Source organism: Leptonychotes weddellii, chromosome 1 (genome assembly GCF_054177405.1).
Source record: "Leptonychotes weddellii isolate Sample4059 chromosome 1, ASM5417740v2, whole genome shotgun sequence".
NCBI classification, from domain to species: Eukaryota; Metazoa; Chordata; class Mammalia; order Carnivora; family Phocidae; genus Leptonychotes; species Leptonychotes weddellii.
In genome coordinates, this window is record NC_138369.1 from 127,998,175 (window position 1) to 128,024,326 (window position 26,152).

At 34.7% G+C, this 26,152-nt stretch overlaps 1 protein-coding gene across 10 annotated transcripts in view; it reads left to right on the plus strand.

The window, feature by feature from the left end:
- The window catches only part of DLG1 (discs large MAGUK scaffold protein 1), a 241,778-nt gene that overhangs the window by 101,672 nt on the left and 113,954 nt on the right, over positions 1-26,152 (plus strand). For 7 of the 10 annotated variants that reach the window (XM_081831903.1, XM_081831904.1, XM_081831902.1 and 4 more), the window contains one exon: positions 16,322-16,420. The exons of the other annotated variants lie outside the window; for them this stretch is intronic. In XM_081831903.1, coding sequence (XP_081688029.1) covers positions 16,322-16,420 — 99 coding nt within the window. The remainder of the gene's footprint in view (positions 1-16,321; positions 16,421-26,152) is intronic. 10 annotated transcript variants of the gene reach the window in all.

Below are 26,152 nucleotides of genomic sequence, written 5' to 3' on the forward strand. Positions count from 1 at the left end.
ATGATAGGACCAAGATAGAACATTAGACAGATTTGGATCTTGTCTGATGCTAGACTACATTTTTCTGTTTCATCTACTGACTCGTGGCTGGCAATTTTTAATTTGTAGCACCAGAAGGATTTGCATATTGTTAAAAACAAGGTAGATTAATGAAATTTCATAATTTACTGAGCATTTACTACATATCTGTGAAGATAGTACTATGATAGTGTTTTGTTCTGTGATTGATAAATAGCAGCAATGATTACCAGGTTTCCTTTGTTGTTAGAAATATTTTTTCTAAGATTTAATAGCAAGGTTAAGTTTGAATCTAATTCCTTGTAACTATGCAGCATGATACTTTTAGCAGTTTGGAGAATTGCTATTAAATCAAGTTTTATTAATTTGAAAGTCATTACTCTGATTTAATAACCCCCAAATATCCTCTATAAATAAAAAGAGAATTTATTTAGAGATTCATTTAAATTGTGTGTTGGAAATATTCACATTCATAACTCAGATTATGTGCCAGGTTCTTTACTATCTGGAATTTAGTATGAAGTCATTAATTTTTTTTTTAATGTTAAGGAAGCTAAGTGGTTACAAACTTCTGTAAGACCCCCAGCTTCTAGGATAGGGCTTGGCATATAGTTGGTGCTCAATAAATGTTTATGGAATTGATCATTTTCCATTTCAATCACCAAAACCTTGTTAGTTTATGGCCTTCCAAAATATAACACCTAATCCTAAACCTCCTGGGTACCTATTTTTCTTGGATCCACTTTCCTTCCCTCACCACTGCCTTTAGTTCCTCACAGTAGCCCATTTCTTTCTCTGTCTCCCTTTTCCTCCCCTCCATTCTTTGTATTTCCTTCAGGCCACACAAATCCCCGATGTACCTGATTTCCTCACCCTTCTGTGTCCCCACACAATGATGATAACTGTACAGCTTACAAACTATTTCTCATTTTTGTCATTTGGTTATATCCCAGAAGTTCACTTGGGTTGCTTTTTTTTTTTTTTAATATTTTATTTATTTATTTATTTAACAGAGAGAGAGAGAGAGAGAGAGAGATAAGCAGGGGAAGCAGTAGAGGGAGAGAGAGAAGTAGGCTCTCCACTGAGCAGAGAGCCCTGTACGGGGCTTGATCCCAAGACTCTGGGATCCTGACCTGAGTTGAATGCAGACACTTAACTGACTGAGCCACCCAGGTGCCCCTTGGGTTGTTGTTTTTGGTTTTTTGGGGCTTTTTTTTAAATGTTAAATTAAGAAGAGTTTCTAATTTTTTTACTTTGGTGTAAGTTTTTTCTATTTTGTGCTTCATACTATTTATGTTCTTGATTTTGAATAATTATTACAGAAAAAAAGAGTCTACATGTTGTCAAACCTTCCTCATTTCTTTACCTCAGAATTCCCTCTGTTCTTGCATTTAGGATCATTTAATGCCAGTCTGCCCTGTCCTATTTAGCACACTCACCTCTATTCCAGTTAGGACCAATTTTTATATTCATGAGGGTTTTAAAGAACTCCAGCATTTCTAGTCTTTGTCACTTGATTAGCCCCGAGGTAAAAAGTTTTCCCTCCTTGGTGGTATCAGTGTTTATTAATGAGTATAGTAGTCATATAAACTTCGAACAGCTGTGAAGTGGTAGGTCACTCTGAATGTGTGTTTAGCAGCTGTGCCTATATTTTGGACTACTCAAAAATTCCTAACATGGATCATTATAAATAGTCAAACAAGATTCCGCCCTCCCCCGAACAACTGACAAGCCAAATTGAGCTGAAAACAACAAAGTTCTTTTCTTAGGAGTGAATGGAACAGACATGATGACTTGTCATAATTGAATTAGAACAATAAAATTTTAATAAGAATTGAATAGTCTTTTTAAGAGGAAAAAACCTGTCCTACGTTAAAATGCAGGAAAACACTTTTCAGATACCCATGTGTGGAAAAATATATAAGCTAAGTTGTATAAAAAGAATACTATTTGTCCTAAAAAGATGCATTCTAGATTATAAAGGATTTAATTTTGTAGAGCTGTGCATTGGACATATTGTCCAAAAATGAATATAATAGTATCAACCTCATGAGTTAATTGTATTAAATGATTTAATATATGTATCATACTTAGAACAGTGCCTGGCAGCTATTACTTCATTATATTATTATTTTCTTTTTATATTAACTTTTGATAGTCCATGAACAAATTCAAATATAGATAATTAGGAATTACAGCACCTAGGGTAGTGCAGTTTATTCAAACATTCAGTAAAGTAGTGTTGACTGAATAAGTTAACTGTAAGTACAGGCATGCACTTTTTTAAGAACTCCAAACCTCAACACCTTTAATTGTGGGATTTAAGGGGAAGGGGGCCCAAAGAGCACCTCACTTCTTGGCGAGATCACCAATTCCCTGACTTTTCCTCTCCTCCCAACATTCCCTTTTGCAAATATTTAAACGAGTCACAAGTAGACAACTAAGTTTGAAGTTTCCTAGGTATACCATCAGGACTAATTTTATACTCTATATCCTTTTACCTTTAATCACTCCAAAAAGTTCAAACCTTCCAGACCACTCTCATTCATTTCCTTACCTCTGAGTGATTCTGGTATATCTCTAATTGGTTTTAAACTCCCATTTCTCTCTGACCTACCAAGCCCTTTCAGTCTGCCCTTTGGAACTCCCAATTTGTCATTAGCAAAATTTCCTTTATCCTCAAACTCTTCTGTGATGGTTCACCCTTTTTTTCTCTCATGGACACCTGGCATTTCCCTGAGGATACTGTTTTGTTCTATACCCCTCGCAAAAAGTGGAAATTTTATCTGTCTTCCTTGCTTATCGTTGATATTTAAGGATGACTGTATTTCCTCTCTCTTTAAAAAAGAAATGTAGTTACCATCAGATGATATTTTCCACTTCCCCTCCTTTTCTAGTCATCTGCATCTCTCTGTCACTCCTACTCATTGATGATTTGAACACCTAGTTTACTCTCTTTTCTCTGCCCACTATTCCTGTAATTATTCTTAGTGATTTTCAGTATCCTTGTGTGATCTATCCAAAATCTTGACTTCTCAATTCTTTGATATCCTTACCACTAGGAATCTTGTCTTTTCTTTCACTTGGGTGACCCGCTTAAATAGTTACATTTAAGACCTCATTACCATTGACCGTACCACTTACAAAATCTCAGTTGCAAGCATTTCAAACTATCTGACTAGCACTTCCTTTCTTTTTAGCTCACTTCCACATTACAGTGATTTTTTAAAAATTTATCTTCTGAAGACCTTCAGCCCAACTTTCTGTTACCTGTCACTCCTTTCATGCTCTCACTTCCCTCTTTGCCTTGCTCAAATTCCTTGGTCCATGACTAAAAGTGCTGCCTTTCATTAACTGTTGCCCCTCTGTCACTTCATTGGTAAGATTCAACCTTGGTTAATTGCAACTCTGCCTCCTCCACACTGGCTCCAAAGCTGCACATTAAATTTCCAATACTCGCTTCCTGGCCCTCATTCTGAATTGATTATCTTACTCTGTATTCTAGCCTGTTAAAATGAATGATCCATCTGTGTTCCTACAGCTCACCCTTCACTTCTTAGTTCCTTTGACTATTCAAGGACTTCTGAAATTCTCTCTTCTTCATTGTGTTATCTTTCTCCCTCTACTGAATTATTCTCATCAGCATATATACCTCCTATAATTCTCTCATTAAAACAACCAACCAAAAAATCTTTTGGAATGGATTGTCAAATCCAATGATCAGTTCAAGGTTTTTGTTTTAGTTGACCACACAACAGCTTTTACAAAATTGACTGTTCCCTCCTTTAAATTCCTTTCGCCTTTGACTCTTGAACACTACCTTTCCAGTATACTCCCAAACTCAGTTTCCTTTGCAGTATCCTCCACCTCTTTCTACCACTAAATTCTAGATTGCCTCAGGGCTTAGTCCTTGAACTTCTGTCTTTTTATACACACATTTCAGGTGATCTTATACAGTCCTGTGCCTTTAAACAACATCAGTATTTGTATCTTTAGCCCAGAGCTAATCCCGCACACTAGACTTGTATATCTAACTTCCTATTTAGTATCTCCACTTAGATTAAGTATCTGAAAGTTAACATGTCAAAAACAAGTCTCTAGTTTGATTGTTCTCCCCATCGCCTTCTTTCATCATCACTCACTGAGATGCTGAAGATAGAAACTCTTGGAATCATTTTCTGTTATTTTTTCCTTTGGTCCACACAGCAAATCCTCTTGGCTCTATGTCCAGGACATATTTATGATCTGACCACTTTTTACAATTTCCACAACTACTAGTTTAAATTATTTCATTTGTTGCCTGAACTACAGCAGTAGACCTCTAACTGGTCTCCCTGTCTCTATTCTTTCAACAGTCTGTTCACCCATCAGCCAGCGTCATCCTTTCAGAATATCGGTACCTTATTTTTAACCCTTCCATGGCTTCTGATCCAAATTATAATAAAATTCTAAGTCCTTCTTAACCCCAGACCAAAACACCTGTATGATCTCGCCCCGGCAGTACATCCAGTCGTGTTTGCTACTGCTCCCTCACTTACTCTGCTCCGGCTGTACTGGCCTTGTTCCTGTTCCTCAAATATACCACATGTGGCCATCTAAGAGCCTTTATCTTGATGTTCCCTTCTCTCTGCCTGGACCATTCTTTCCCCTAAATATTCTCATGGTTCATTCCCTCACTGTCTTTAGATATCTCCTTATCTGTGCCTTTTCACAAGGCCTGCCAAGATTCTTATCTAAGGTTGCGGGTACTCTTTCACTCCAAACATTACTCTGTCTTCTTACCTTTAAAAAATTGTTTCCTTATAGCATTCAATACTATCTGATTCTTTATTATTGTAAATTTTTTTATCTATCTGAATTTCTTCCTTAGACCTTCTATGAAACATATATCACACTTTATCTAGTGTTATTCTGATCCTCTAGCTGATGATTCTCTTCCTGTTTAACCCTCTGGGAAGAGATAACTCATGAGGAGGTGAGACAGAGAGAGAAAAGAGAAACCAATTTCCCTGTACTTAAGATGACTGTGTAACTCATCGGCCAAACTGGAGTACTTTTGATGGAAAGAGAAAACTATTAATAATTAAAGTGGGACAACACCAGGCAAACAGAGGCATATGGTACATCATTTATAGCCATTTATCTGCTGCTTTTTCCCACCAGGCAGCAGGTCTAAATAGTCACACCAAGACATCTCCACTTCGGACCATTCTGATTTGGCCTAACCTTCTTCTATACATGTTTCATACATTTAGACTCATGCCTAATGATAGTTGTATTTTGAAGTGTTAGATCAAATTTATGTATTTTTCTTCATCTCTAAGGAATGAAGTTGGTTATATTCAGCAATATAATGCCTTTGTATTAAACTAGAATATATAGAAAGTAGGTAGACAGTCCTCTTAAACTACTTTGGAAATGCTGACTCTGATAGGATAGTTTCTAGGTGAATAGTTAGAAATAGTCTCCTTTGGATATTGACTAACCAAGAAATCAAGGTTAGGATAAAAGCTCTTTTATACTGGTTGTGAGATGCTGCCTGTTGGCAAAGTTTAATTGTCCACTCAAAAGGCCACTAAAGCTAAATGGTAAGATTGATACCATGAATAGATTTTAAAATTAATTGTTCCCTTTTCACCTGAAGAATATTGTGGAATTTCTTACAGGGAACCTATATGTTCCACTAAAAATTTGTTCAAACGATGTTTAAGACCCAGTTATTTGTACAGTAGGACACTTTAGAAAAGTGTAGAGATGAAGATTAAACAAAAAATAATTGTTTACAGTGGTTGTATAAGCCTTTTAAAAATACCAGTTTGACCATACAGTCCAGCAATTGCACTCCTTGGTATTTACCCAGATGTGTTAAAAACCTATGTCCACATGAAAAACTGCACACATGTTTATAGCACCTTTATTTATGATTGCCAGAACTTGCAAGCAACCAAAATGTGATAAATAAACTCTGGTACATCCAGACAAAGGAATTTATTTATCACTAAAAAGAAATGAAAAGACATGGAGGAACCTTAAATGCATATTACTAAGTGAAAGAAGCCAATCTGAAAAGGCTACATACCCTATCCTTCCAACTATATATGACATTCTGGGAAAGGCAAAACTATGGAGACAGTACAAAGATCAGTGGTTGCCAAGGGTTAGGGAAGAATGATGATGAATAGGTAGAGCACAGAGGATTTTTAGAACAGTGATACTATTCTGTATGATACTATATTGGTAGGTAAATGTCATTATAAATTTGTTACGACCCATAGAATATCCAAGAGTGAACCCTGAACTTTGGATAATAGTGATGTGTCAGTGTAGGTTTGTCATTTGTACAAATGTACCACTCTGGTGGTAAATGTTGATAATGGGAAGGCTATGCATGTGTGTGGGCATAGGCTATATGGGAACTCTGCTTGATTTTGCTTTGAACCTAAAAACTGCTTTAAAAAATAAAGCCTATTAAAAAATTAGTATCTTAATGGAGATTAGACTGGCTATAGCTTAAAGAACTAAATAAAGAACTAAATTAATGAAATTTGTTTATATAAGCTCTTTATAAATAGGAAATGTGTTGTATTCATCTTTGTAACTTCTGTATAGTGTCATGATTGTTAGATGGCCCTTTTGTCAAGGACAGATAGGTAGAAAGAAATTTCACAAGCTGCAGCTTACATATTTTTAATATATTCAAACAAATTTTAAGGTTAACCTTTAAAATAATGTGTTAATAACAGTGCTGAAAATTATCTACTTCTCATGGGGTCAGGATAAGATATTCAGCCTTTGTAACATTTTTGCCTGTATTTTCAAGCAGTGTTTGTTTTCATGAGATTTGTACTTCATACCTCTTATCACAACTATAATCAATTTATTTCAGGTAATCAGTTGGTAATGATTTGTTTAATATTAGCTGCTGAACCATAAGCGTCACAAGAGCTGATAGTACAAGATGTGTATTTTCTTGTATCCCTCCAGAGCCTAGCGTGGTGAATGCAGTTGATAAATATTTGTTGAACTAATAAACAAATGTTATATACTTGTTTATTTTCATTTAATCTGATGCTGGCTATAAGGAAGTTTGGAGCTTCTGAATATGGTTTGGCCACTGTAAATTTCCCAAGCCATTTTTATATAGAACTATGGCTTAAAATTTTGCAAAAAAATTTTTTTAATCAAAAAAAGTCTACACTACAAGATTTTGTAAAATCATGTATATTTCAAAAGTAATCCAAATTACTTTGGATTACTTATACATGTGAAGTATATGAAGTATTCTTATACATATGAAGAATTTAAATTCTTATCGTTAAAATTTGACTTAGATTCATTTTCTTTAAAGATTTTTTTCTGTGTTATTCTTTGTACTTCCTGGCACTCTAATGTAGATTACATTTCAGTCCTCCATTTTTATATCAAAATTTAAAATTTATAAAGGTAAAAATAGTTGTTCAGACCATGTGGAGAACAGTAGCCTACAATTATCACCTTATTTAACAAACTTTAAATAAACCAACTGATGTAATAATTTTACAGGCATATGCAAATCAATCAAAAAAGACTGGACCTATTTTGTGCAAGTATAAACCAACTGGCAATGACATCTGGAGGTAGTGGAATTTTAGGAAAGCCTAAACACAACTTCTTCTGCCTCTAGATAAATGTGTTTAAAAGATTTTTCTCCCTTACCTCTTAAAAGGAGTCCTGCCTATTAATTCTTTATCCTTTAGTAAACCCCAATTTAATCCTATTTCTGAACAATATTTTTTAGTTTTTGTGAAATCTAAACTGTGGCTGTTGATTTCAGTCAGCTATGGAGTGTGAAGCAGTTACTGTTACGACAGAATAGGACCAATTGATTGCCTTACAGATTTTTTGTTGGTCCTGAGAGAAATAACTAGAGATTATAATCTGAGATTTGGATCAAAACAGACCCTAGGCTCATTTTTCTGTATTTAACTCTGACTGATCTTGGTAAAACCACCTAATGTATCGAAGTGTTATAAATTTGAAAAAGAAATCAGTTTGAAAGTATTTTGAAAGCTAGAGGTAAAATAAACAAGATGCATACCAATCTTAGGAATTAATTGCTTCATCTATACTAAATACCATAAGCAGGATTTTGGAGGGGGGTAGGAATGGGAAGCAGAGCAAAAATCATGTCATTTTAATCACTTCCCAGACTGAAAGGCTACATACAGTATAGAGCCTAAATTCTTTCAGTTATTAAGAACACTGCTTTATTACATAGGCCTTTTTTGTAAAAATATTTTAAAGAACTATAGATGAGACTTGAAATTTCCATATGTATTATTTGCTTTTTTATTCTCACTTCCATGATCTTATGGGAGGAGTTGCATATTTTTATTATCATAGATAAAGCACTGCAAGACATTAAAGCAATTGTAGTTAATACAAACTAGCCTGAGTATCTTAAAGTCATTTTCTATTTTCTTCACCGATCTTATCAGCCTTTTTTTCTTTTTTAAATCACCAAAGTGAGAGTCAGCACAAATCCAGCCTGCCACTTGTTTTTGTAAATAAAGTTTTATTGGAACACAGCCATCTCTATTTGTATATTGCTTATAGCTATTTTCAAGCTTCTACAGCACAAAGTTGGGTAGTTACAATACAGAAACATGGCCCATAAAGTCTAAAATACGTATTATCTGGCCCTTTTTAGAAAATGTTTGCCAATCCTTGAGCTAAGGATTGAAAAAGTATTCTTTTTGTTTTTTGGGGTATTATATATTGTCTTTGTAGTAAAATATGATAGTAACAATAAGAATTAAAATAACTCTTTTTGAAGTATTTTAAAAAGACAGTGTAGCATACTGGTTGAGCAAACTGTCTTTAGAGGATGGTGGCCTGAGTTTAAATCTCTTCTGCCATTTACTATCTGTGGCACTTTAGACAAATACACCTAAATTCTCTGAGTCTCTTTCCTCCACCTGCAGAAAATAGGGATGCAAGTGTTATCCACATCAAGATCTAGTGAGAATTAAATGAGACAGTACAAGCAAAGGCCTAATAATACCTGATAATCATCATTACCAGCTTCATCACCACCATTATCAAAATATTCTGTTTTTTTTAAAATAAGGAATCTAGAGATAGGAGAAGCAATCTAATCATAGAATGATAAAGAATTATGTTTTAGCCAGAGGATTGGTAACCTTGACAGGGTCCAGCCAGGAAAACAGGAGCCACAGCAATTATTTTAACAGAATGTAATTGGTGGGGGGGGGGAGGGCTTAAACAAGAATTGGAGAACTGAAAAGGAAAAGTGAGAATACCAAAGTAAAACAGATAGTAACCACAGGAAGCAGCTGCCACATGTGGTAGGGACCTAGGGACAGGTTGAAATTAGTAGAACCTAGAAGTTTGGAAGATGGGCACCACAGTTTTTAAATATAAGCTGTCAGTGAGAAATACTTCCTAATACAGTTTTAAAAAGAGAAGAGGGGGCACCTGGCTGGCTCAGTTGGAAGAGCATGCCTCTTTTGATGTTGGGTGGTGAGTTTGAGCCCCACATTGGTTGTAGAGATTACTTAAAAATAAAGTCTTAAAAAAAAAAAAAGATGAAAATCTATTGAGCAAATATACTTGAGCAAAACATGTTTATTTTCAAATAGGACATTATTGGGCAATTAGCTATTGCTAGATAGAGAAAAACATGAAACTGGTAATTTTTTGGCATTTTTATATTTTTGAGACTTCTGTCCTAAGTTCATCAAATGATAGAACATTTTGAACACCTTCTGATTGGTAGTGGCTACCCATGCACAAAGAAAAATCTTTTAGTAATATCTGCTATGTATATTTGATATTTGAATAAAGTCATGAAAGAAGTAATGGAATTGAGCCATGTGGGTACCTGGGGCAAAAGCATTCTAGGCAGAGAACTAGTAAATAAAAGACTGAGACCAGAACATGTTTAGGATATTTGGAGAACAGCAGGGAGGTCAGTATGGCTGAAACAGTAAGTGGTAGAAGAAAGTCAACAGGGGATGGAATCATTAGGGACTTCTAGAAGAATGAATAGAATAGGGTAAATGCATGATTACTAGGACGCATTGAGAGCCCATTTTACATTAGTAATCATGAAGTCCATGGCTGTGCAGGTTTCTCTAACCATATTCTGGTTTAAAAATCAGGTTAAAGTATATTGCAGTACGTAGTTTCACACCTACTTGTTAATTATGTAACCATATCTTTAAATCCAAGTTTAAGGTCTTTTTACTTTAAATTATTAGTGGTTGTTGACTCATCCTTCTACCAGTACAAAGTGATGAACTGAATGCTGATAGAATACCATCTTTTCATAGTAAAAGGATGATAAACTTTAACTCAGTATCATGAATCTTGCAAGCAGAAATAGATTCATGAACTAGGTGATCTGTGTGAAGTAACAAATTTGTACCCATGTTTCTATAATAGGATTATTAATCACTAGATCTATTTTCTGATCTCCCCTTTGTTATTTTAAAATCAAAACTTTGTAATTTAACACCATTAGTGATTTGTTTTAAAATGTACCTGGTTTATTGATGTTTGCTTCTGAGATAATTATGACGTGGATGTCACATGCAGCTTGTTCAAATAACATTTTTCCCCCTGCACCAGTTTATATTGAAGCTGTTTACAGTAACTGTGGCCCAAAAAAATTCATCTGAATCAAATAAAGAGTCAGACTTAAATAATGAAAAATACCTTTATTCTAAAGATACTAGACTCCTGTTGTACAGTGATTCCCAAGCAGAGTTTTGATAAATCTGTGCTGTATTTTATTCTTCTGTAAACATGCAAAAGGCTTGCTGGGTCTTCTGTTTTCTGCCCCCTTCTTAGATAGCTTCTTTGACATTTGATCAGAGAAGCATATCTCATTACAGCATAGTAGATCTTTAAACAAAGGAACTTGGATTAAGAATATTAACTGTGCCATACAAAAACAAAATAAGGTACTTACTGACCAGCAGTGGCACAGGAGTAATTACTTTTCCTTGTTATCTAAGATATTAACAAAAGATTTGCTAATTCACATACTTCATTTTCCCTAAATGTGGTATACATTTATTTAGACCTTATTGAATCTTTGTGTATATTCTAAGCTCAGTTTACCTCATTCATATAACATGTGATATAAGATATAAACAATTATAAATTATCCTGTAGTATGGTTTCAGTTATCTTTTCTTCAGTTTCATCTTATGCTATGAAAATCATTTTAATAAATAATTTAATGAGACAACATTTTAAAATGTATTGAGATAGCCTTGCGAATCTTTTATACTTAAATCTATGGTGTAAAAGTCATTTTTAATAGCTATTGTGGGTGTTATTCTTAATAGTTCTTCCTAACTCCCAGTTTCCCATTAGTCACCAGATAACATTAGTTGTACATTAAAAATCTATCTTGATTTGACTACTCATGTCCATTTTCACCAAGCCACTGATGACCTCTCAGGAATCTGGATTATTACAGCAGCCTAATTGTCCTTTCTGACTCTTCCTGTATCAGTCAGTATTCATATGCATACATAAGAAACACTTGAGCTATTTTAAGCAGAATGCAATTTAATAAATGTGGGCTCACTCAGTATACATTCCTGAACGTATACTGAACTGGTTGCTACGGCTGGATTGATGATCAGCTGTGGCTAGGAAATTGTGTGTGTTGATATGTTACTGGTTTTTGAAGAGTTTTTCAGCAGTATTTACCTTCTTAAGGAAGAGGCCAGGGGCATTTATTGTTGCATGAATGGCAATGAAAGAGGGCGGTGCCTAGTCATAAATGTTGATGTACAGTACACATTATGCGCGTGGCTGTACCTAATAAGGCTTCAGACCACTTTAATGAAAATCTGTTACATTTTAAAAGCTGATTTCATAATTTTAAGATCTTACATTGAATTTAAAATGTAAAACTATGAAAAAATTTAATAAGAATCTCTAAAAATGATGCTAAAACATTTTCCCAAAAGCTGTCAATTTCATACTGCCATAGAAAAAGTACTTTTAAATTATGTACAATTCAATTATTGCACAGGAATTTACAATTTTATGCAATGTTCTTTGAGACACTGTTAATATTATAGCCTCTGTTGTCATGGAAACAAGTCTCTAAAGGCAGCCTCAGAGGCTAATGATTCCATGGTGTTGCTATGGATAGAAACAACTGAGACTGTTGTTAGTCACATGGTCATGATTTAAAAAGAAAACTCTTTGGAGCTGATCTTATTGAGTGATACAAATGGAGCAGGAAAAGGATGATGGTATAATAGTTACCACTGTCTAATGAAATATATATATAAGATTTTTCAGGTTTAAAATGCTTATGCTGAATTTCCCCTTTTCTGTAATAACCCAAATATAATGGTTACTGTATTTTGCTACCTCATTGTTTACATTAGAATCTAAAGCGTGACATTTTCCAATTTAGAATCTTCTACAACTCCCCAGAATTTTACCCTGCTCTAAATCCTGCGCTTAAGATATCCTCTTACCTTTTTATTTTACTCTATTATCAGATCTAACATCTATGCTGTTCCACATCACTCAGCCTTCCTTTGATTACCTATTATTTGTTTAGGGCTATATTTTTGTTTCAGATGAACTAAATGAATTACTTTGTTGTTCTATAATTCTTTGTTACCTGAATTGATTATCAGCTGTGGCTAGGAAATTGTATGTATTGATACATTACTTGTTTTTGAAGACTTTCTCAAAAGGATTTGCCTTTCTTAAGAAACTGGCAGAAGCATATGTTCTTTTTCAAAGTACTTGTTCACTGCCCTATAGAGAGTGGGGTGGATTAAGACGGTGTAAGTTGTTTTAGGATTTTTTAAAAATGGTATTCAGATCCTTATCTAAAGGAGGTAGATTTTAGAAGAGGCTTAGAGCCAAGGTTACAGTGATGTTTAAATGTAATATTAAAGGATTTATAGTTTATCATAAAGGGTTTTGGAGAGCAGCTGCCTAGTGGAGGAAGTTTTTGTGCTTGACCTTGAAATTTGACATAAGCATTTAGCTCTGTCTTATTTTTATGTTAAAGTAGATTATTGATCAGCTAATATCTGACCCTATTTAAGAGGCATAAGGAAACTTTAGAGGTGATAGATATGTTACCTTAATTGTGGTGATGGTTTCACAGGTTCATGCATATGTTCCAAACTCATGAAGTTGTTTACATTAAATAGGTAAAGTTTTTTATATATCAGTTATACTTCAATAAAGCTGTTAAAAAAAATGAAGTTATTTAAAAATAATGATAAACTTTGACTTTTTTTCTTTGATACTTTGGATGACTGCAGCAGTTATTTTGTAGTATCAGTCCATTTGGGTTTGTCTGATGTTTGGTGATTGGATTTAAGTTATGCATCTTCGACTGGAATTTCTCAGAAGTGATAGGTTCTTATTATATCCTATCAGGTAGCATGATTTTGATTTGTCCTATCCTTGGTAATGTTAACTTTGATTAAGATAGTATCTGCTAGATTTCTTCACTGTAATTAATAAATGTTTTTAAGACCCACTTGAGTGGGTCCATGTGTCCTATTTAAACTTTCATCTACTGGAATGAAATGGAAGGTTCATTCAGCAGCAGTGGAATTTTTACATCCATTGATGTTTTTTTGAATGTATTATTTCTGTGATGGTTGCCAAGTGATGATTTTATAATTCCAGAATTTCTTCTACATCTTTTAGTTGGCATTCTACTATAAGGAAATGCTTTCTCTTCTTTTCATTTGTTTTTATAATTATTAAATCAATATGGACTCTTGGAATCCTGTTTTTATTCGGTGTATGCCATTGTTATCTTTATTTTGAATCTCAAATCCTGTTTTTATTTCAGTGTATGCCATTGTTATCTTTATTTTGACTGATGAAAACCCTTCAAGCTAACTCCTGTGTCTTTTGTTATATCACTTGAAAACATAATGTTTTCAGTATACATCCGTGTTATACCATGTGTCAGAATTTCATTCCTCTTTATGGCCGAATACTATTCATTATATGTATATATGTATATATACATACACACACCACATTTTGTTTATCCATTTGTCTGTTGATGGGACACTTCAGTTGTTTCCACCGTTTTGGCTGTTGTGAATAATGCATCCTGAACGTTGTGATGTAAAGTATGCAAATCCCTGTTTTCAGTTCTTTTGAGTATGTATACTTAGAAGTAGAATTGCTGGGTCATATGGTTACTATGGTTAGCTTTTTTGAAGAACCATCAAACTGTTTTCCACAGCAGCTTACACCATTTTCCATCCCTACCAACAGTTTTTGGGGATTTCAGTTTCTGCACATCCTCGCCAACACTTGTTTATTTCTGTTTTTGTTTTTCTTTTTTTATTACAGCCTCCTAGTAGGTGTGAAGTGATATATTGTTGTAGCTTTGATTTGCATTTCTCTAATGAATAATAATTTGTTGAGTATCTTTTCATGTGCTAATTGGCCATTTGTATATCTCCTTTTGGAGAAATGACCACTCAAGTCCTTTGCCCATTTTTTAATTGTCTTTTTGTTGTTGAGTTGTAAGAGTTCTTTATATATTCTGGCTATTAAACCCTCATCAGATGTATAACTTGCAAACATTTACTCCCATTTTGTAGGTTGTCTTTGTACTTTCTTGATAATATCCTTTGGTGTACAAAATACTTTCATTCTGATGAAGTCCAGTTCATTTATTTTTGTCACTTTTACTTTTTTTTTTTAAGATTTTATTTATTTGACACAGAGAAAGAGAGAAATCACAAGTAGGCAGAGTGGCAGGCAGAGGGAGAGGGAGAAGCAGGCTTCCCGCTGAGCAAGGAGCCCAATGTGGGGCATGATCCCAGCACCCTGGGATCATGACCTGAGCCGAAGGCAGATGCTTAACTGACTAAGCCACCCAGGTGCCCCTCACTTATACTTTTGATATATTTAAGAATCCACTGTCAAATCCAGGGTCATGAAGATTTACCGCTATGTTTTCTGGTTTTATGAGTTCTAGTATTTATATTTCAGTTGTTGATTAATTTCTCATTAATTTTTGTATATGATGTGAGAGTGATATAACTTCATTTTTTTGCATGTGGATATCCAGTTGTCCCAGAACCATTGTTGAAGAGAATCCATACATTTTTGACAAATTTTGATTGACTGATTTGATAGACCAAGAAGGTCAACATTATAGTTTTATTTTGTATTTCTCTGTTAGGAAAAGCATAGCTTTGATTTCAGCAAATTTGTTCTTCCTGTTTTAAGTCTCTTTTAATGCACCTTGTCCTGTTACCAATTTGATTTTAATGTTTTTCTTATACACTAGAATATGTTACTGGTATAATAAATGTTTATGAATACAGTTTACAAGGATTAGGACAAGTTACGAAACACCTCTTGCTTTACATTTACATCTTTGTAAAATTAACTGAATCAAGCCAGATAGAGTAATTGAGTGTAAATATCAAAGCCTCTTAGTTTATGTCACTAGAGTTCTTTTTTTAATTTTTTTCCAGAATATGTCTGGCACATAATAGTTATTCAAAGAATGTTAGTTGAATTAATGATTTTAAAGGTAATTGTTTTAAAAGATTTATTTATTTATTTGAGAGACAGAGTGAGGGCACAGGGGGAGGGGGACAAAGGGAGAGGGAGGGAGAAACTTAAGTAGGCTCCGTGCTGAGCGCTGGGCTTGATCCCACAACACTGAGATCACCACCTGAGCCAAAACCAAGAGTCGGTGCTTAACTGATTGCGCCACCCAGATGCCCCTTTAAAGGCAACTTTAAGGCAGGTTATTACAGGTCTTGATAGTAGAGGTCAATAGCATAGATTTTAAAAAGTGATACAGATTCAATTTTTAAGTCCTTTGAATCTTTTGTGAATTTCTAAGCCCCAGTTGCCTGCCTGATGGGCTAATAAAATTGCTTTTGACTCCTGGAATGCAAGGAGGAAAGTAGTCAAATAATATTCTGAATGCTGGAAAAATACTTTGTAGTCTTTGAAGTGAGTGTTTTGTCTCCTAGAGGAGGAAAATTCTAAGTCATTGTCTTTTATTATTTTCATTGAAACTTCTAAAAAGTAGTCACTCATTTTAATTACAGTTATTAAAATTATTAGTGGCGTAATGATTTCTAAAATAATTTCTGGAGAGCATTTCCTCATTTAAATTGAAGTAACATATTAATATTTTACCTGTTTCTCAGTTATTTCTGAAAACTATAATTTATGACAAAATTTTCTGTTATTTGTTTTTCTTTTATTTTGATATTTTTCCTGATCTTTTGTTGTTGATGATTTTTAGCCAACAGAAGCTGTACCTCCCTCTTCTCCCACTGTCCCTGTGATCCCTGTCCTGCCAGTCCCTGCTGAGAATACTGTCATCCTACCCACCATACCACAGGTTTTTATTAGTTTCTTTTTTCTTTATAAAAATTTCATTTGCTTTTAATGTTTCATTTGTATTCTTTTCAAACTGTTTTAATTATTTCCCTGTTAGACTTAGTAATTCACTTTGGACTTCAGCTGGTGTTTTTAGGGAATTAAATATTTGGGATTTAATATAAAACAGGTTCAATATGTGCCATTTTTTTAGGTTAACTATGAAATAGGGCATATTCTAAACTTCATCATATTGAACCTCCTTAGACTTGTTATCATGTATTTTGTACTTATAAATCTGTTTGAACCAGTTTTTATTTGCTTTAGGAACTTTTATTTTCTAAAGATAATAAAAATCATTATCCTCATACAGGATGTGTCATTCATATAACTTTTTGTTTCCCAATATATATTTATCTTCTTTGGAAATAATTTCTTTTTCTATCATTTGGTTAGATAACATGCACATTTATTAGTTAAAAAAGAGCCCGTACATGTAAAGTATATGGGAACTCTTCATGCTACCTCTGCAACTTTTCTGTAAATCTGAAATTATTCTAATAAAAGTTTATTTTTAAAAGGGTAACGTGTGCGTATACACACACACAATGGAATATTACTCAGCCATCAAAAAGAATGAAATCTTGCCATTTGCAACAACGTGGTTGGAGCTAGTGTATTATGCTAAGCAAAATAAGTCAGAGAAAGACAAATACCATATGATTTCACTCAGATGTGGAATTTAAGAAACAAAACAGATGAACATATGGGGGTGGGAAAGAGAGGGAAACAAACCATAAGAGATTCTTAGAGAACAAACTTAAGGCTGGTGGGGGGGGAATGGGCTAGATGGGTAATGGGTATTAAGGACAGCACTTGTTATGATGACCACTGGGTATTGTATGTAAGTGATGAATCACTGAATTTTACTCCTGAAACCAACATTGTACTGTATGTTAACTGACTAGAGTTCAAGTAAAAATTTGAAAATAAAAAGGTAACATGTGACAGTTAAAAAATAAAATGAAATGCTAGACAAATGTTAGAGAATCTGAACGTTTTTAGCTTCACAGCTTCAGTAGTTCCAAGGGATGACTTATTAAGACATTAACTACCCTATCAACTAAGTCATCCAAAGTGAAAATAATGATAGTATTATTGCATATAATAACTCAGATCTCTGTTGTAAACAATCTCAATCTCATTTAAAGTATAAATAAATGCATCTTTAGCTATTTTTACTATTACTGATTTGTGCATAAAATCTAGATAAAAATTGTATGCTTACTGTGTAAGTTCCACTGGAATTAAAATGGGATATCAATGGTGATTACTTGTCTCAGTGCCCTTCCCCTCTCCTAAAAAATGAAAATCAATACAAAACAGGATTCTAGGGGAAATTACAGATACTACATTAAGACTTCAGTCTGTGTTATTATGTTACTACTCCTACATAATCTTTTACCCTTTATGAAAATCATTAAAAGTTAAATCATTGTAAATGATTGAATAGATAGTCCAGATGGATTTTTTCTCTGTGTTGCAGAGAAGAAATTGAATTTATAAATAAAATATAATTCTAAGTAAGCAGCCTATGTGTTATTGTAATATTGTAATAATATAACATCTCTTCAAGCATCTAGGATTTAGTAATACAGTATTTTTTTAAAGTAGGGGATTTAGAAGTTTATTTTACTCTTGTCACTTCAATTCATCTTTTGATGTTAAAATAGTTTCCTAAAATCCTTGGAAATTTTTTAGTAGTTTCTGTTTTTATATTCCATAAGGAACCTGTCCTTTCCTGCTCAAAGACCTCTGACTTACTTATTCCAAGTGTCCCTAACAACATCACACTATATTTGGAAATTGTTGAGATATTACATAGCCTTTTAGTTATAAATGATAGATCTTAGAGGCAGATTGATCAGGTTTGGAATTCCAGTCCTACCACTTTACCAGCTGTGTAATTCTGAGCAGTTTCCGCTTCTGTTTACTCATCTGTTAACACTGAAGATGATAGTAGTACTAGCTTGAGATGTTGTTGAAGGAATAATAATGGACGTGCAGCTGGCACATAATCTTGGCTGTTCATATTATTAGTGTTATCTCATATTTCTTTGAGACAGTAAACCAGGGAACAAATTAGAAAAACAAATGAGGATATGTGCACAAGAGAAGGCTTATTTATTCTACTTTGCCTCATTTTAAGTTTTAAATACACTATGAAAGTCCATGTAAGGTAGATTAATCATGTATGTTGTATAATGTGAAAAGCCTATAGGTGTGCCTCATTTTTCCAGAATCAGTTACGTGTGTTCCTGATTAATCAAGTATAATATGGACATTATAGAAATTAGTTATAAGTGATTAAAATGTCCTCAAATACATTTGGAAGCTATACTTAATCTATAACCCAATTTTAACATTTTAAATGGAAATAATTTTTCTTCTAAATATCTACTACTTTACATTTTAGATGCATCAGGATGTAATAGAAATAGAAGTAGAAGACGTAAGATTTGGAGTCTAGTCCTACCTTTGCAATTCAAACAAGTTAGTTAACCTCTACATTTTATACTCCCTTCATCTATTAAAATGGGGGATAATGCCTCCCTGACTACTTTAAGATGAGGTTGAGGATTAGGCAAGTTAGATAGAGAGACAGAAAGCCTAATTATAGACTGTGTGTGTGTGTATAGTCTAATTGTAGAAGTTTTATACTTTTCAGAGTACTTTTATATTGATCTTTTAAATTTTTGAAAGCTTTCCACAGTAGGAATTATTATGCTTTTTCACAGCGGTACAGAAAAAGGCATAATGAATGGCTGCTTGAAGTTGCATGAAGAGCACAGATTTTATAGTGAGACCTGACTGACACTTCCTAGCCTCACCCTTTTCTGGCTGTGTGATAGTGGAGAAATGACTTCAGCTTCTCATAGCCCCAGTTCTCCACACAGATACTGACCTGTTAAATGTCTTTTTTCCACCCTAGAGTAAATACTCTGCTTTAAAACCAGGTGCTTTAGACTCTATTTCTACCAATTGTAGGGATCTGTCATGTAATTAAGATATTTTAAAAATGCTTTATAACTAATTTGTTTGTGTAAAATTCTTTGTACATACATATGTGCTTTGGAGGGATTGGTGTTCATTCGATTTTTTATTATTGTTCCAATCATGTCATTAACTAAGATGAATATAACATTGTCCTTGTCCTCTAGGAACCTACTGTCCATGCAAGAGACAAGTTAACAATTCCCACATGACATGAGAGTAGTTACATAAGAGGTACAGCCAGTGTAGACCATTTTTTATTGCTTTTGGACCATTCAAGTTTCACAAAACATCTGAGCATTTAATCTCAAATCATTTGATCATTAGTATAGTCTAAAGTATGACTTGATATATTTTCATTTTACTGGTAATCTTAAACAGAAGAGCATACTTCGAGTTACCTTGACGAGCCTTTTTAACCACCCACTAATATCTGACTGCAGTGCCCTTATTCTATTTGTATTTTGAGTTTGTTTTACATTTTCAAGTAATTTCAGACTTAAGAAAGTTTCAGTAATAGTGCAGTGAATTCCCATAGACCTTTGCCCAGATCCCCCAATTCTTAACATTTTTACCTACCGTATTTGCTTTATCATTTCTCTTCCTATATAATTATATTACTTTTTATGAATCATTTCAAAAGAAGTTTCCCTCATGTCGCTTTTACCTCCAAATACAAAGATTTTGTAACACTAAATATTTTTTCCTAAGAACAAAAATATTACCACAGTACATGAGCTACATCAGAAAATGAACAGTAACATAAGACTAGTATCAGATTAATCTGCAGACATTAATTATATTTTGCCAATTGCCCCAGTAATGTTCTTTATAGGAAAAACAAAAATAGGTCCTTTGGCCAGTCCAAGATTTCACATTGCCTTCATGACACTTTAGTCTCCTATAATCTGGAGTAGCCCCACTGCCTGTCTTTCATGAATGTGGCATTTTAGAAGAAAGCAAGCTAGTTATTTTGTAGAATATATTTCAATTTGCCTTTGATGCACTTGCATAATTAGAGGTCATATATTTTTTCCAATTTTTTTTAGCTGTGGTAAAATACACATAATGTAAAAATTTACCATTTTACAACCATTTTTAAGTTTACATATCAGTGGTATTTTTTTTTTTAAGATTTTCTTTATTTATTTGAGAGAGAGTGAGCAAGAGAGAGAAGACAAGCAGGGGAAGTGGCAGAAAGCAGAGGGAGAAGCAGGCTCCCCACCAAGCAGGGAGCCCGATGCAGGGCTCCATCCCAGGACCCCAGGATCATGACCTGAGCTGAAGGCAGACACTTAACCAATTGAGCCATCCAGGCGCCCCTACATATCAGTGATATTAAGTACATTCATACTGTTGTGCAACCATCACTGTCATCCATCTACAGAACTCTTTTCATCTTTCATATGTGAAAAACTCAGTGCAAACATTGTGCTCAGTGGTGAAAGACTGATAACATTTCCTTTAAGAATATGTAGAGGGCGGGCGCCTGGGTGGCTCAGATGGTTGGGCGTCTGCCTTCGGCTCAGGTCGTGATCTCAGGGTCCTGGGATCGAGTCCCGCATCGGGCTCCCTGCTCCTTGGGAGCCTGCTTCTCGCTCTGCCTCTCTCTCTCTCTCATGAATAAATAAATAAAATCTTAAAAAAAAAAAAAAAAAAAAAGAATATGTAGAGGGCGCCTGGGTGGCTCAGATGGTTAAGCGTCTGCCTTCGGCTCAGGTTATGATCCCGGGGTCCTGGGATCGAGTCCCGCATTGGGCTCCCTGCTCCTTGGGAGCCTGCTTCTCTCTCTCTCTCTCTTTCTCTCTGTCTCTTATGAATAAATAAATAAAAAATCTTTAAAAAAAAAAAGAATAGAAAATAAAAAGTGATGTTAAAATTGTTACAGTAATACTAGCTTTTTTAATTGCCCTTGTATTTATCTTTACTGAGATCTTTATTTCTTCAAACACCTTGTGTTACTCTCTGGTGTCCTTTCAACCTGCAAGACTCTTTTAGCAAAGAATTTTTTTTCAGGGCAGCTGTACTGGTAATGAACCTCCCCACCCCCCCATCCGCTTTTGTTTATTTGGGAATATCTTGATGCCTCCCTCACACTTGAGGAACAGTTTTGCCAGATACAGGATTCTTGGTTGACAGAGGGTTTTTTTTTTTTCTTTTAGTGCTTTAAATATATTGGCCCACTGCCTTCTCACTTCCAGAATTTCTCATGAAAAACCTGTTGATAATCTTATTAAAGATCCCTTGTATATAGTGAGTCACTTTTTTCTTGCTGCTCTGAAAATTCTGTGTCTTTGTCTTTCAACAGTTTGATTACAGTGTGTCCCAGTGTGACTCTCTTTGAGTTCATCCTGCCATGAGTTTATTGAGCTTGGATGTTTGTATTCATGTGTTGTTGTTGTTGTTTGTTGTTATCATCAAATTTGGGAATGTTTTGGTCATTATTTCTTCAGATATTTTCTCTGCTCCTTGATCTCTCCTCTTCTGGGACTCCCGTGATGTGTGTGTTGGTCTGCTTCATGGTGACCCAAGGTCCCTTATTGTCTGGTCATTTTCTTTAGTTCTTTTTCTCTCTTTTCTCAGACTTAATAATTTCCATTGTCCTTTCTTCAAGTTTGTTAATTCCTCTGCTTGCTCAAATCTGCCTTTGAATTGCTCTATTGAATTTTTCATTTCATTTATTGAACTTTTCTGCTCCAGAATTTCCTTTTGATTTTCTTCTAGGTTTTCTATCTTTTATAGATTTTTCTTTTATCTTTTATAATTTTCCCATTTTTTTCATTTTCTTTGTCCCTTCTCTTTTAGTTCTTTGAACATCTTTAATACAGTTGTTTCAAAGTCTTTGTGTAGTAGAACTGGCACCAGCTTTTTTAAAGGCCGGCCCTTCCTTCCTCCCTTTCTTCCTCCCTCCCTCCCTCCCTTCCTCCCTTCCTCTTTTCCTTTGAATGGACCACACTTTATTGTTTCTTTGCATGCCTTTTGATTTCTTTGCTGAAAACTGGACGTTTTTTTTTTTTTAAGATTTTTTTTTTTTTTTTTTTTACTTGAGACAGAATGAGAGAGAGAGAGCACATGAGAGGGGGGAGGGTCAGAGGCAGAAGCAGGCTCCCCGCCGAGCAGGGAGCCCGATGCGGGACTCGATCCAGGGACTCCAGGATCATGACCTGAGCCGAAGGCAGTCGCTTAACCAACTGAGCCACCCAGGCGCCCTGGACGTTTGACTCTTATGATGCTGTAACTCTGGAAATCAGATTTTCCTCCCTTCCTAAGGTTTGCTGTTTTTTGTTTTTATTTTGTTGTTGTTGTTTTGGGATTTTTTTAATTGTTGTAGGTTATCTCTGCCAAGAATCAGTCTGCAGTATAAACTTAAGGTCTTCCTCAGGTCTTTTTTTGGGGCATGCACAGTAACATTCTAATTTCCCTTGTATATATGGCTGCCTTTGAATGTCCTAAGTTTCAGCGTCTGGCTCTCAAAAGGGGAGAAAAAGAAAAATGAAATGGTGGGAGGAATGTTGGCCCTTTAAATCCTCTGGAGTCCCTTCAGCCAGAGGGGGAGAGAGACTTGTATCAATTAGGGGCAGTTCAGTAATGGCCACTGCCTCTTTGTCTGCACCCCTGTGATCAGAAGCAGCAATTAGCAATCAGAGCACAGATCCCCTATATTTGGAGGATAGCTTTTGTTTGTTTATTTGTTTGTTTTTGCCCACCCCCCACCCCCCACCCCCGGCTTGTGCATTTTTTGCGCCAGCTGCTCCAGGAACACTTGCCCAACTAGTTGTTACAGGGCAGAGGGGTGGGAGATAGATAGCTGCTACTGTGCTAAGAGCTGAAATTGACTGAATTAACCACAGTGTACCATCCAGTACTTCCCCTGGAAGTCACAGGCCTTCAGTAGACCACTCTGGAATTCAAGAGAATTCCAAAATAGTTACATAACATAGATTCTGCCAGTGCAGTCACTGTCTGGGTGACAAATTTGTGGTGCTTCCTATTCTGCCATCTTCCCAGAATCCATCCTATTTGTTTTTACATACACTGTAACTTACATTGATCCCCTGAGTGATAGCATTTAACTTTTAATGCAGTGTGTCTCAAATTAGAATCCAAGATGTGTTCTCTGGGGGTTGTGAGTTCTTCATATGAAAAACACTTGTTTATAATTTAGTAGGGGAGAAGGAGAAAGACATTAAATAACGTAATGAAACTTTGATAAATTGTAAAAGGAGAATACAATGCACAGCATTGAAGTGTTTTCTAAACTCCTAATTTTGACCTGTTTTTAAATAACTGGATTTTAGAATTACTTTAAGGGTTTTTTTTTAATGTAATATTGCTTTCTGAAATTGTATAAGGATGCTGCAATGTGTTAGCACACGTGCTAATGTGAAACCCATTATTAATGAAATGGAATACTAAAAGTTGCATGGCAAAATTACGTTTCTTAAGTCTTGTTATTGATACGTGGTCAGATTCTTTAGGGGTTTGCTAGTTCCTCTTTTTTAGAATATCCCTGTCCCTTTACTAACCCCTACCCCCATCTCTAATTGTATTGTAGGATTTCATTATTGTCCTAGTTGAAACACAGGCAATGGTATATTAGATTATAGTATACTAATATATACTGATAATAGGTTAACAGTAGGTTTCTATGGTTTACAGTAAATTTTCCTTTGTATTTTACTGTATCCTCACATAGTCCTCTTGGGTAAAGGCATGTGTTGTTATCTCTTTATAGATGGAGTAAATGAGTTAAAATAACACTTGTGACTTACCTATATAGTCAGAGTTACTAGATGGTAGAGTGAGATAGAGACAGCACTAGAACCAAGTCTTTTAATAAGTATCACTTGAAGCAAGGTGCAGGGGAAGGGGTTTCTTCATTTGAAATAACTTTCAAGTAGATTCTTCTCAAGTCTTGCTGTTGTTTGATTAACTCCTAAGTAAAGCTGATAATTTCATGTCACCTGTTCTGCTACCCACTGGCCGGGTTACAGATCCCAAGGTCTTAAACTAGCCAGATTTGCTATCATTTCTGATTTTAGCGCTCTTTACCTCAGCTATTTTAAAGTATGTGCTTTTGGGGCGCCTGGGTGGCTCAGTCGTTAAGCATCTGCCTTCAGCTCAGGTCATGATCCCAGGGTATTGGGATCAAGCCCTGCCTCGGGCTCCCTGCTCAGTGGGAAGCCTGCTTCTCCCTCTCCCACTCCCCCTGCTTGTGTTCCCTCTCGTTCTCTGTGTCAAATAAATAAATAAACTTAAAAAAAAAAAAATAAGGTATGTGCTTTCTGTGACCAAATTTTTCTGCATTTCTTCCTTTAGAAGTACCCTGTTCTTCAGCTCTGTTGCTAGGATATTGTGTCGTTCTGAATTGTGTATCGTACCCTCCCAACCCATTCAAATTGTCCTACCCATTTGTTTTCCATTCCTACCTCCTCCAAATTGGAGAGCTAGGGAGTATTACTATTTTGTTAGATATGATTTCTGTATTTTGTAACACAAGAATTTAGAAAATCTCAAGTTACTAAGTAAAAATATAGTTTATTCCAAGTTAAATGTTTTAATTCTATACCTGCTAACACAGTCTTAAATATTTTTATCTTTGTTTTAGGCAGCTAAACTGGAGGCAGTCAGGTCATGCCGCTTGAGCTTCCTTTATATAGGCTCTTACTTGAGACCATCTTTTTTGATCTTTCTTTCTAAAATAGATAGGTTTTCTTATCCTGACATTGCTTTTGGTTGAAATTCTTGCTTAATCCTCAATGTGAACACTCTTGTTTTTTGTCCAATTTCATGTTCTTTATTACCATCATTTCCCTTCAAGTATAATCATTCACTCATGTTAATTCTAAAGATACATCTAAAAATAACTTATTGTGCATATATTATTATACTCTTTAAGTCAAAGAACAAATTATTACAAATTATTTCACTAGTCTATATTTTTTTATTCTGAACTGAACTTCAAAATTGAAATCAACTTTATGGTGTGAATGCTCATATCTTAATAGCAACTCTAACCTATAGTATTTACAACTGCCTTAGTTATTAACCTCCTACAAACTGAGCAGTTGACTATAATTTTTTTGCTTTACTTTTTATTAAAAAATGTTAATTGGAATAGCAGAATTATTAGTGTTTATAAACATACCTTCCTTATACGTAGAGGGAATAGTACAGTGAACTCTCACGTATACTCATCACCGAACTACAACAATCATTAACCCATGTGCTCTCATATGATCGATAATCCCTCCTATTCCTGACCTCTCATTGTCATTATTTTATTTTGAAGTAAATTTAATACTTTATATCATTTTGTTTGTATATATTTCAATATCAAATAGACTTTTTATATGACTAGAATCAAAAGATAACTTCTGTACAATGATGATGATACAAAACAACTTTTTTCACTGTATGTTTGGTAATAAATGGGCAGAGGGAACCAAAAGGTTTTGTTGCCATAATTTTTGAAGAACGTAACTTCTTTTGTAACTTTAAGTACCCTTTTCTTTCTTGCCATCCTCTGTAATTGCTTAAACAAAATACAGTGAAGTTGTGCCGTTAATTTTTTCGATGAAGTATTAGCAATTTTAGTGATCTCTATAGGTAATTGGATAATTTCAGATATTCATAAAATCTCAAATGTCTGTAAGTTGACTAGTTTATTTAAATAACAGTCATACAGATAGTATTTGTA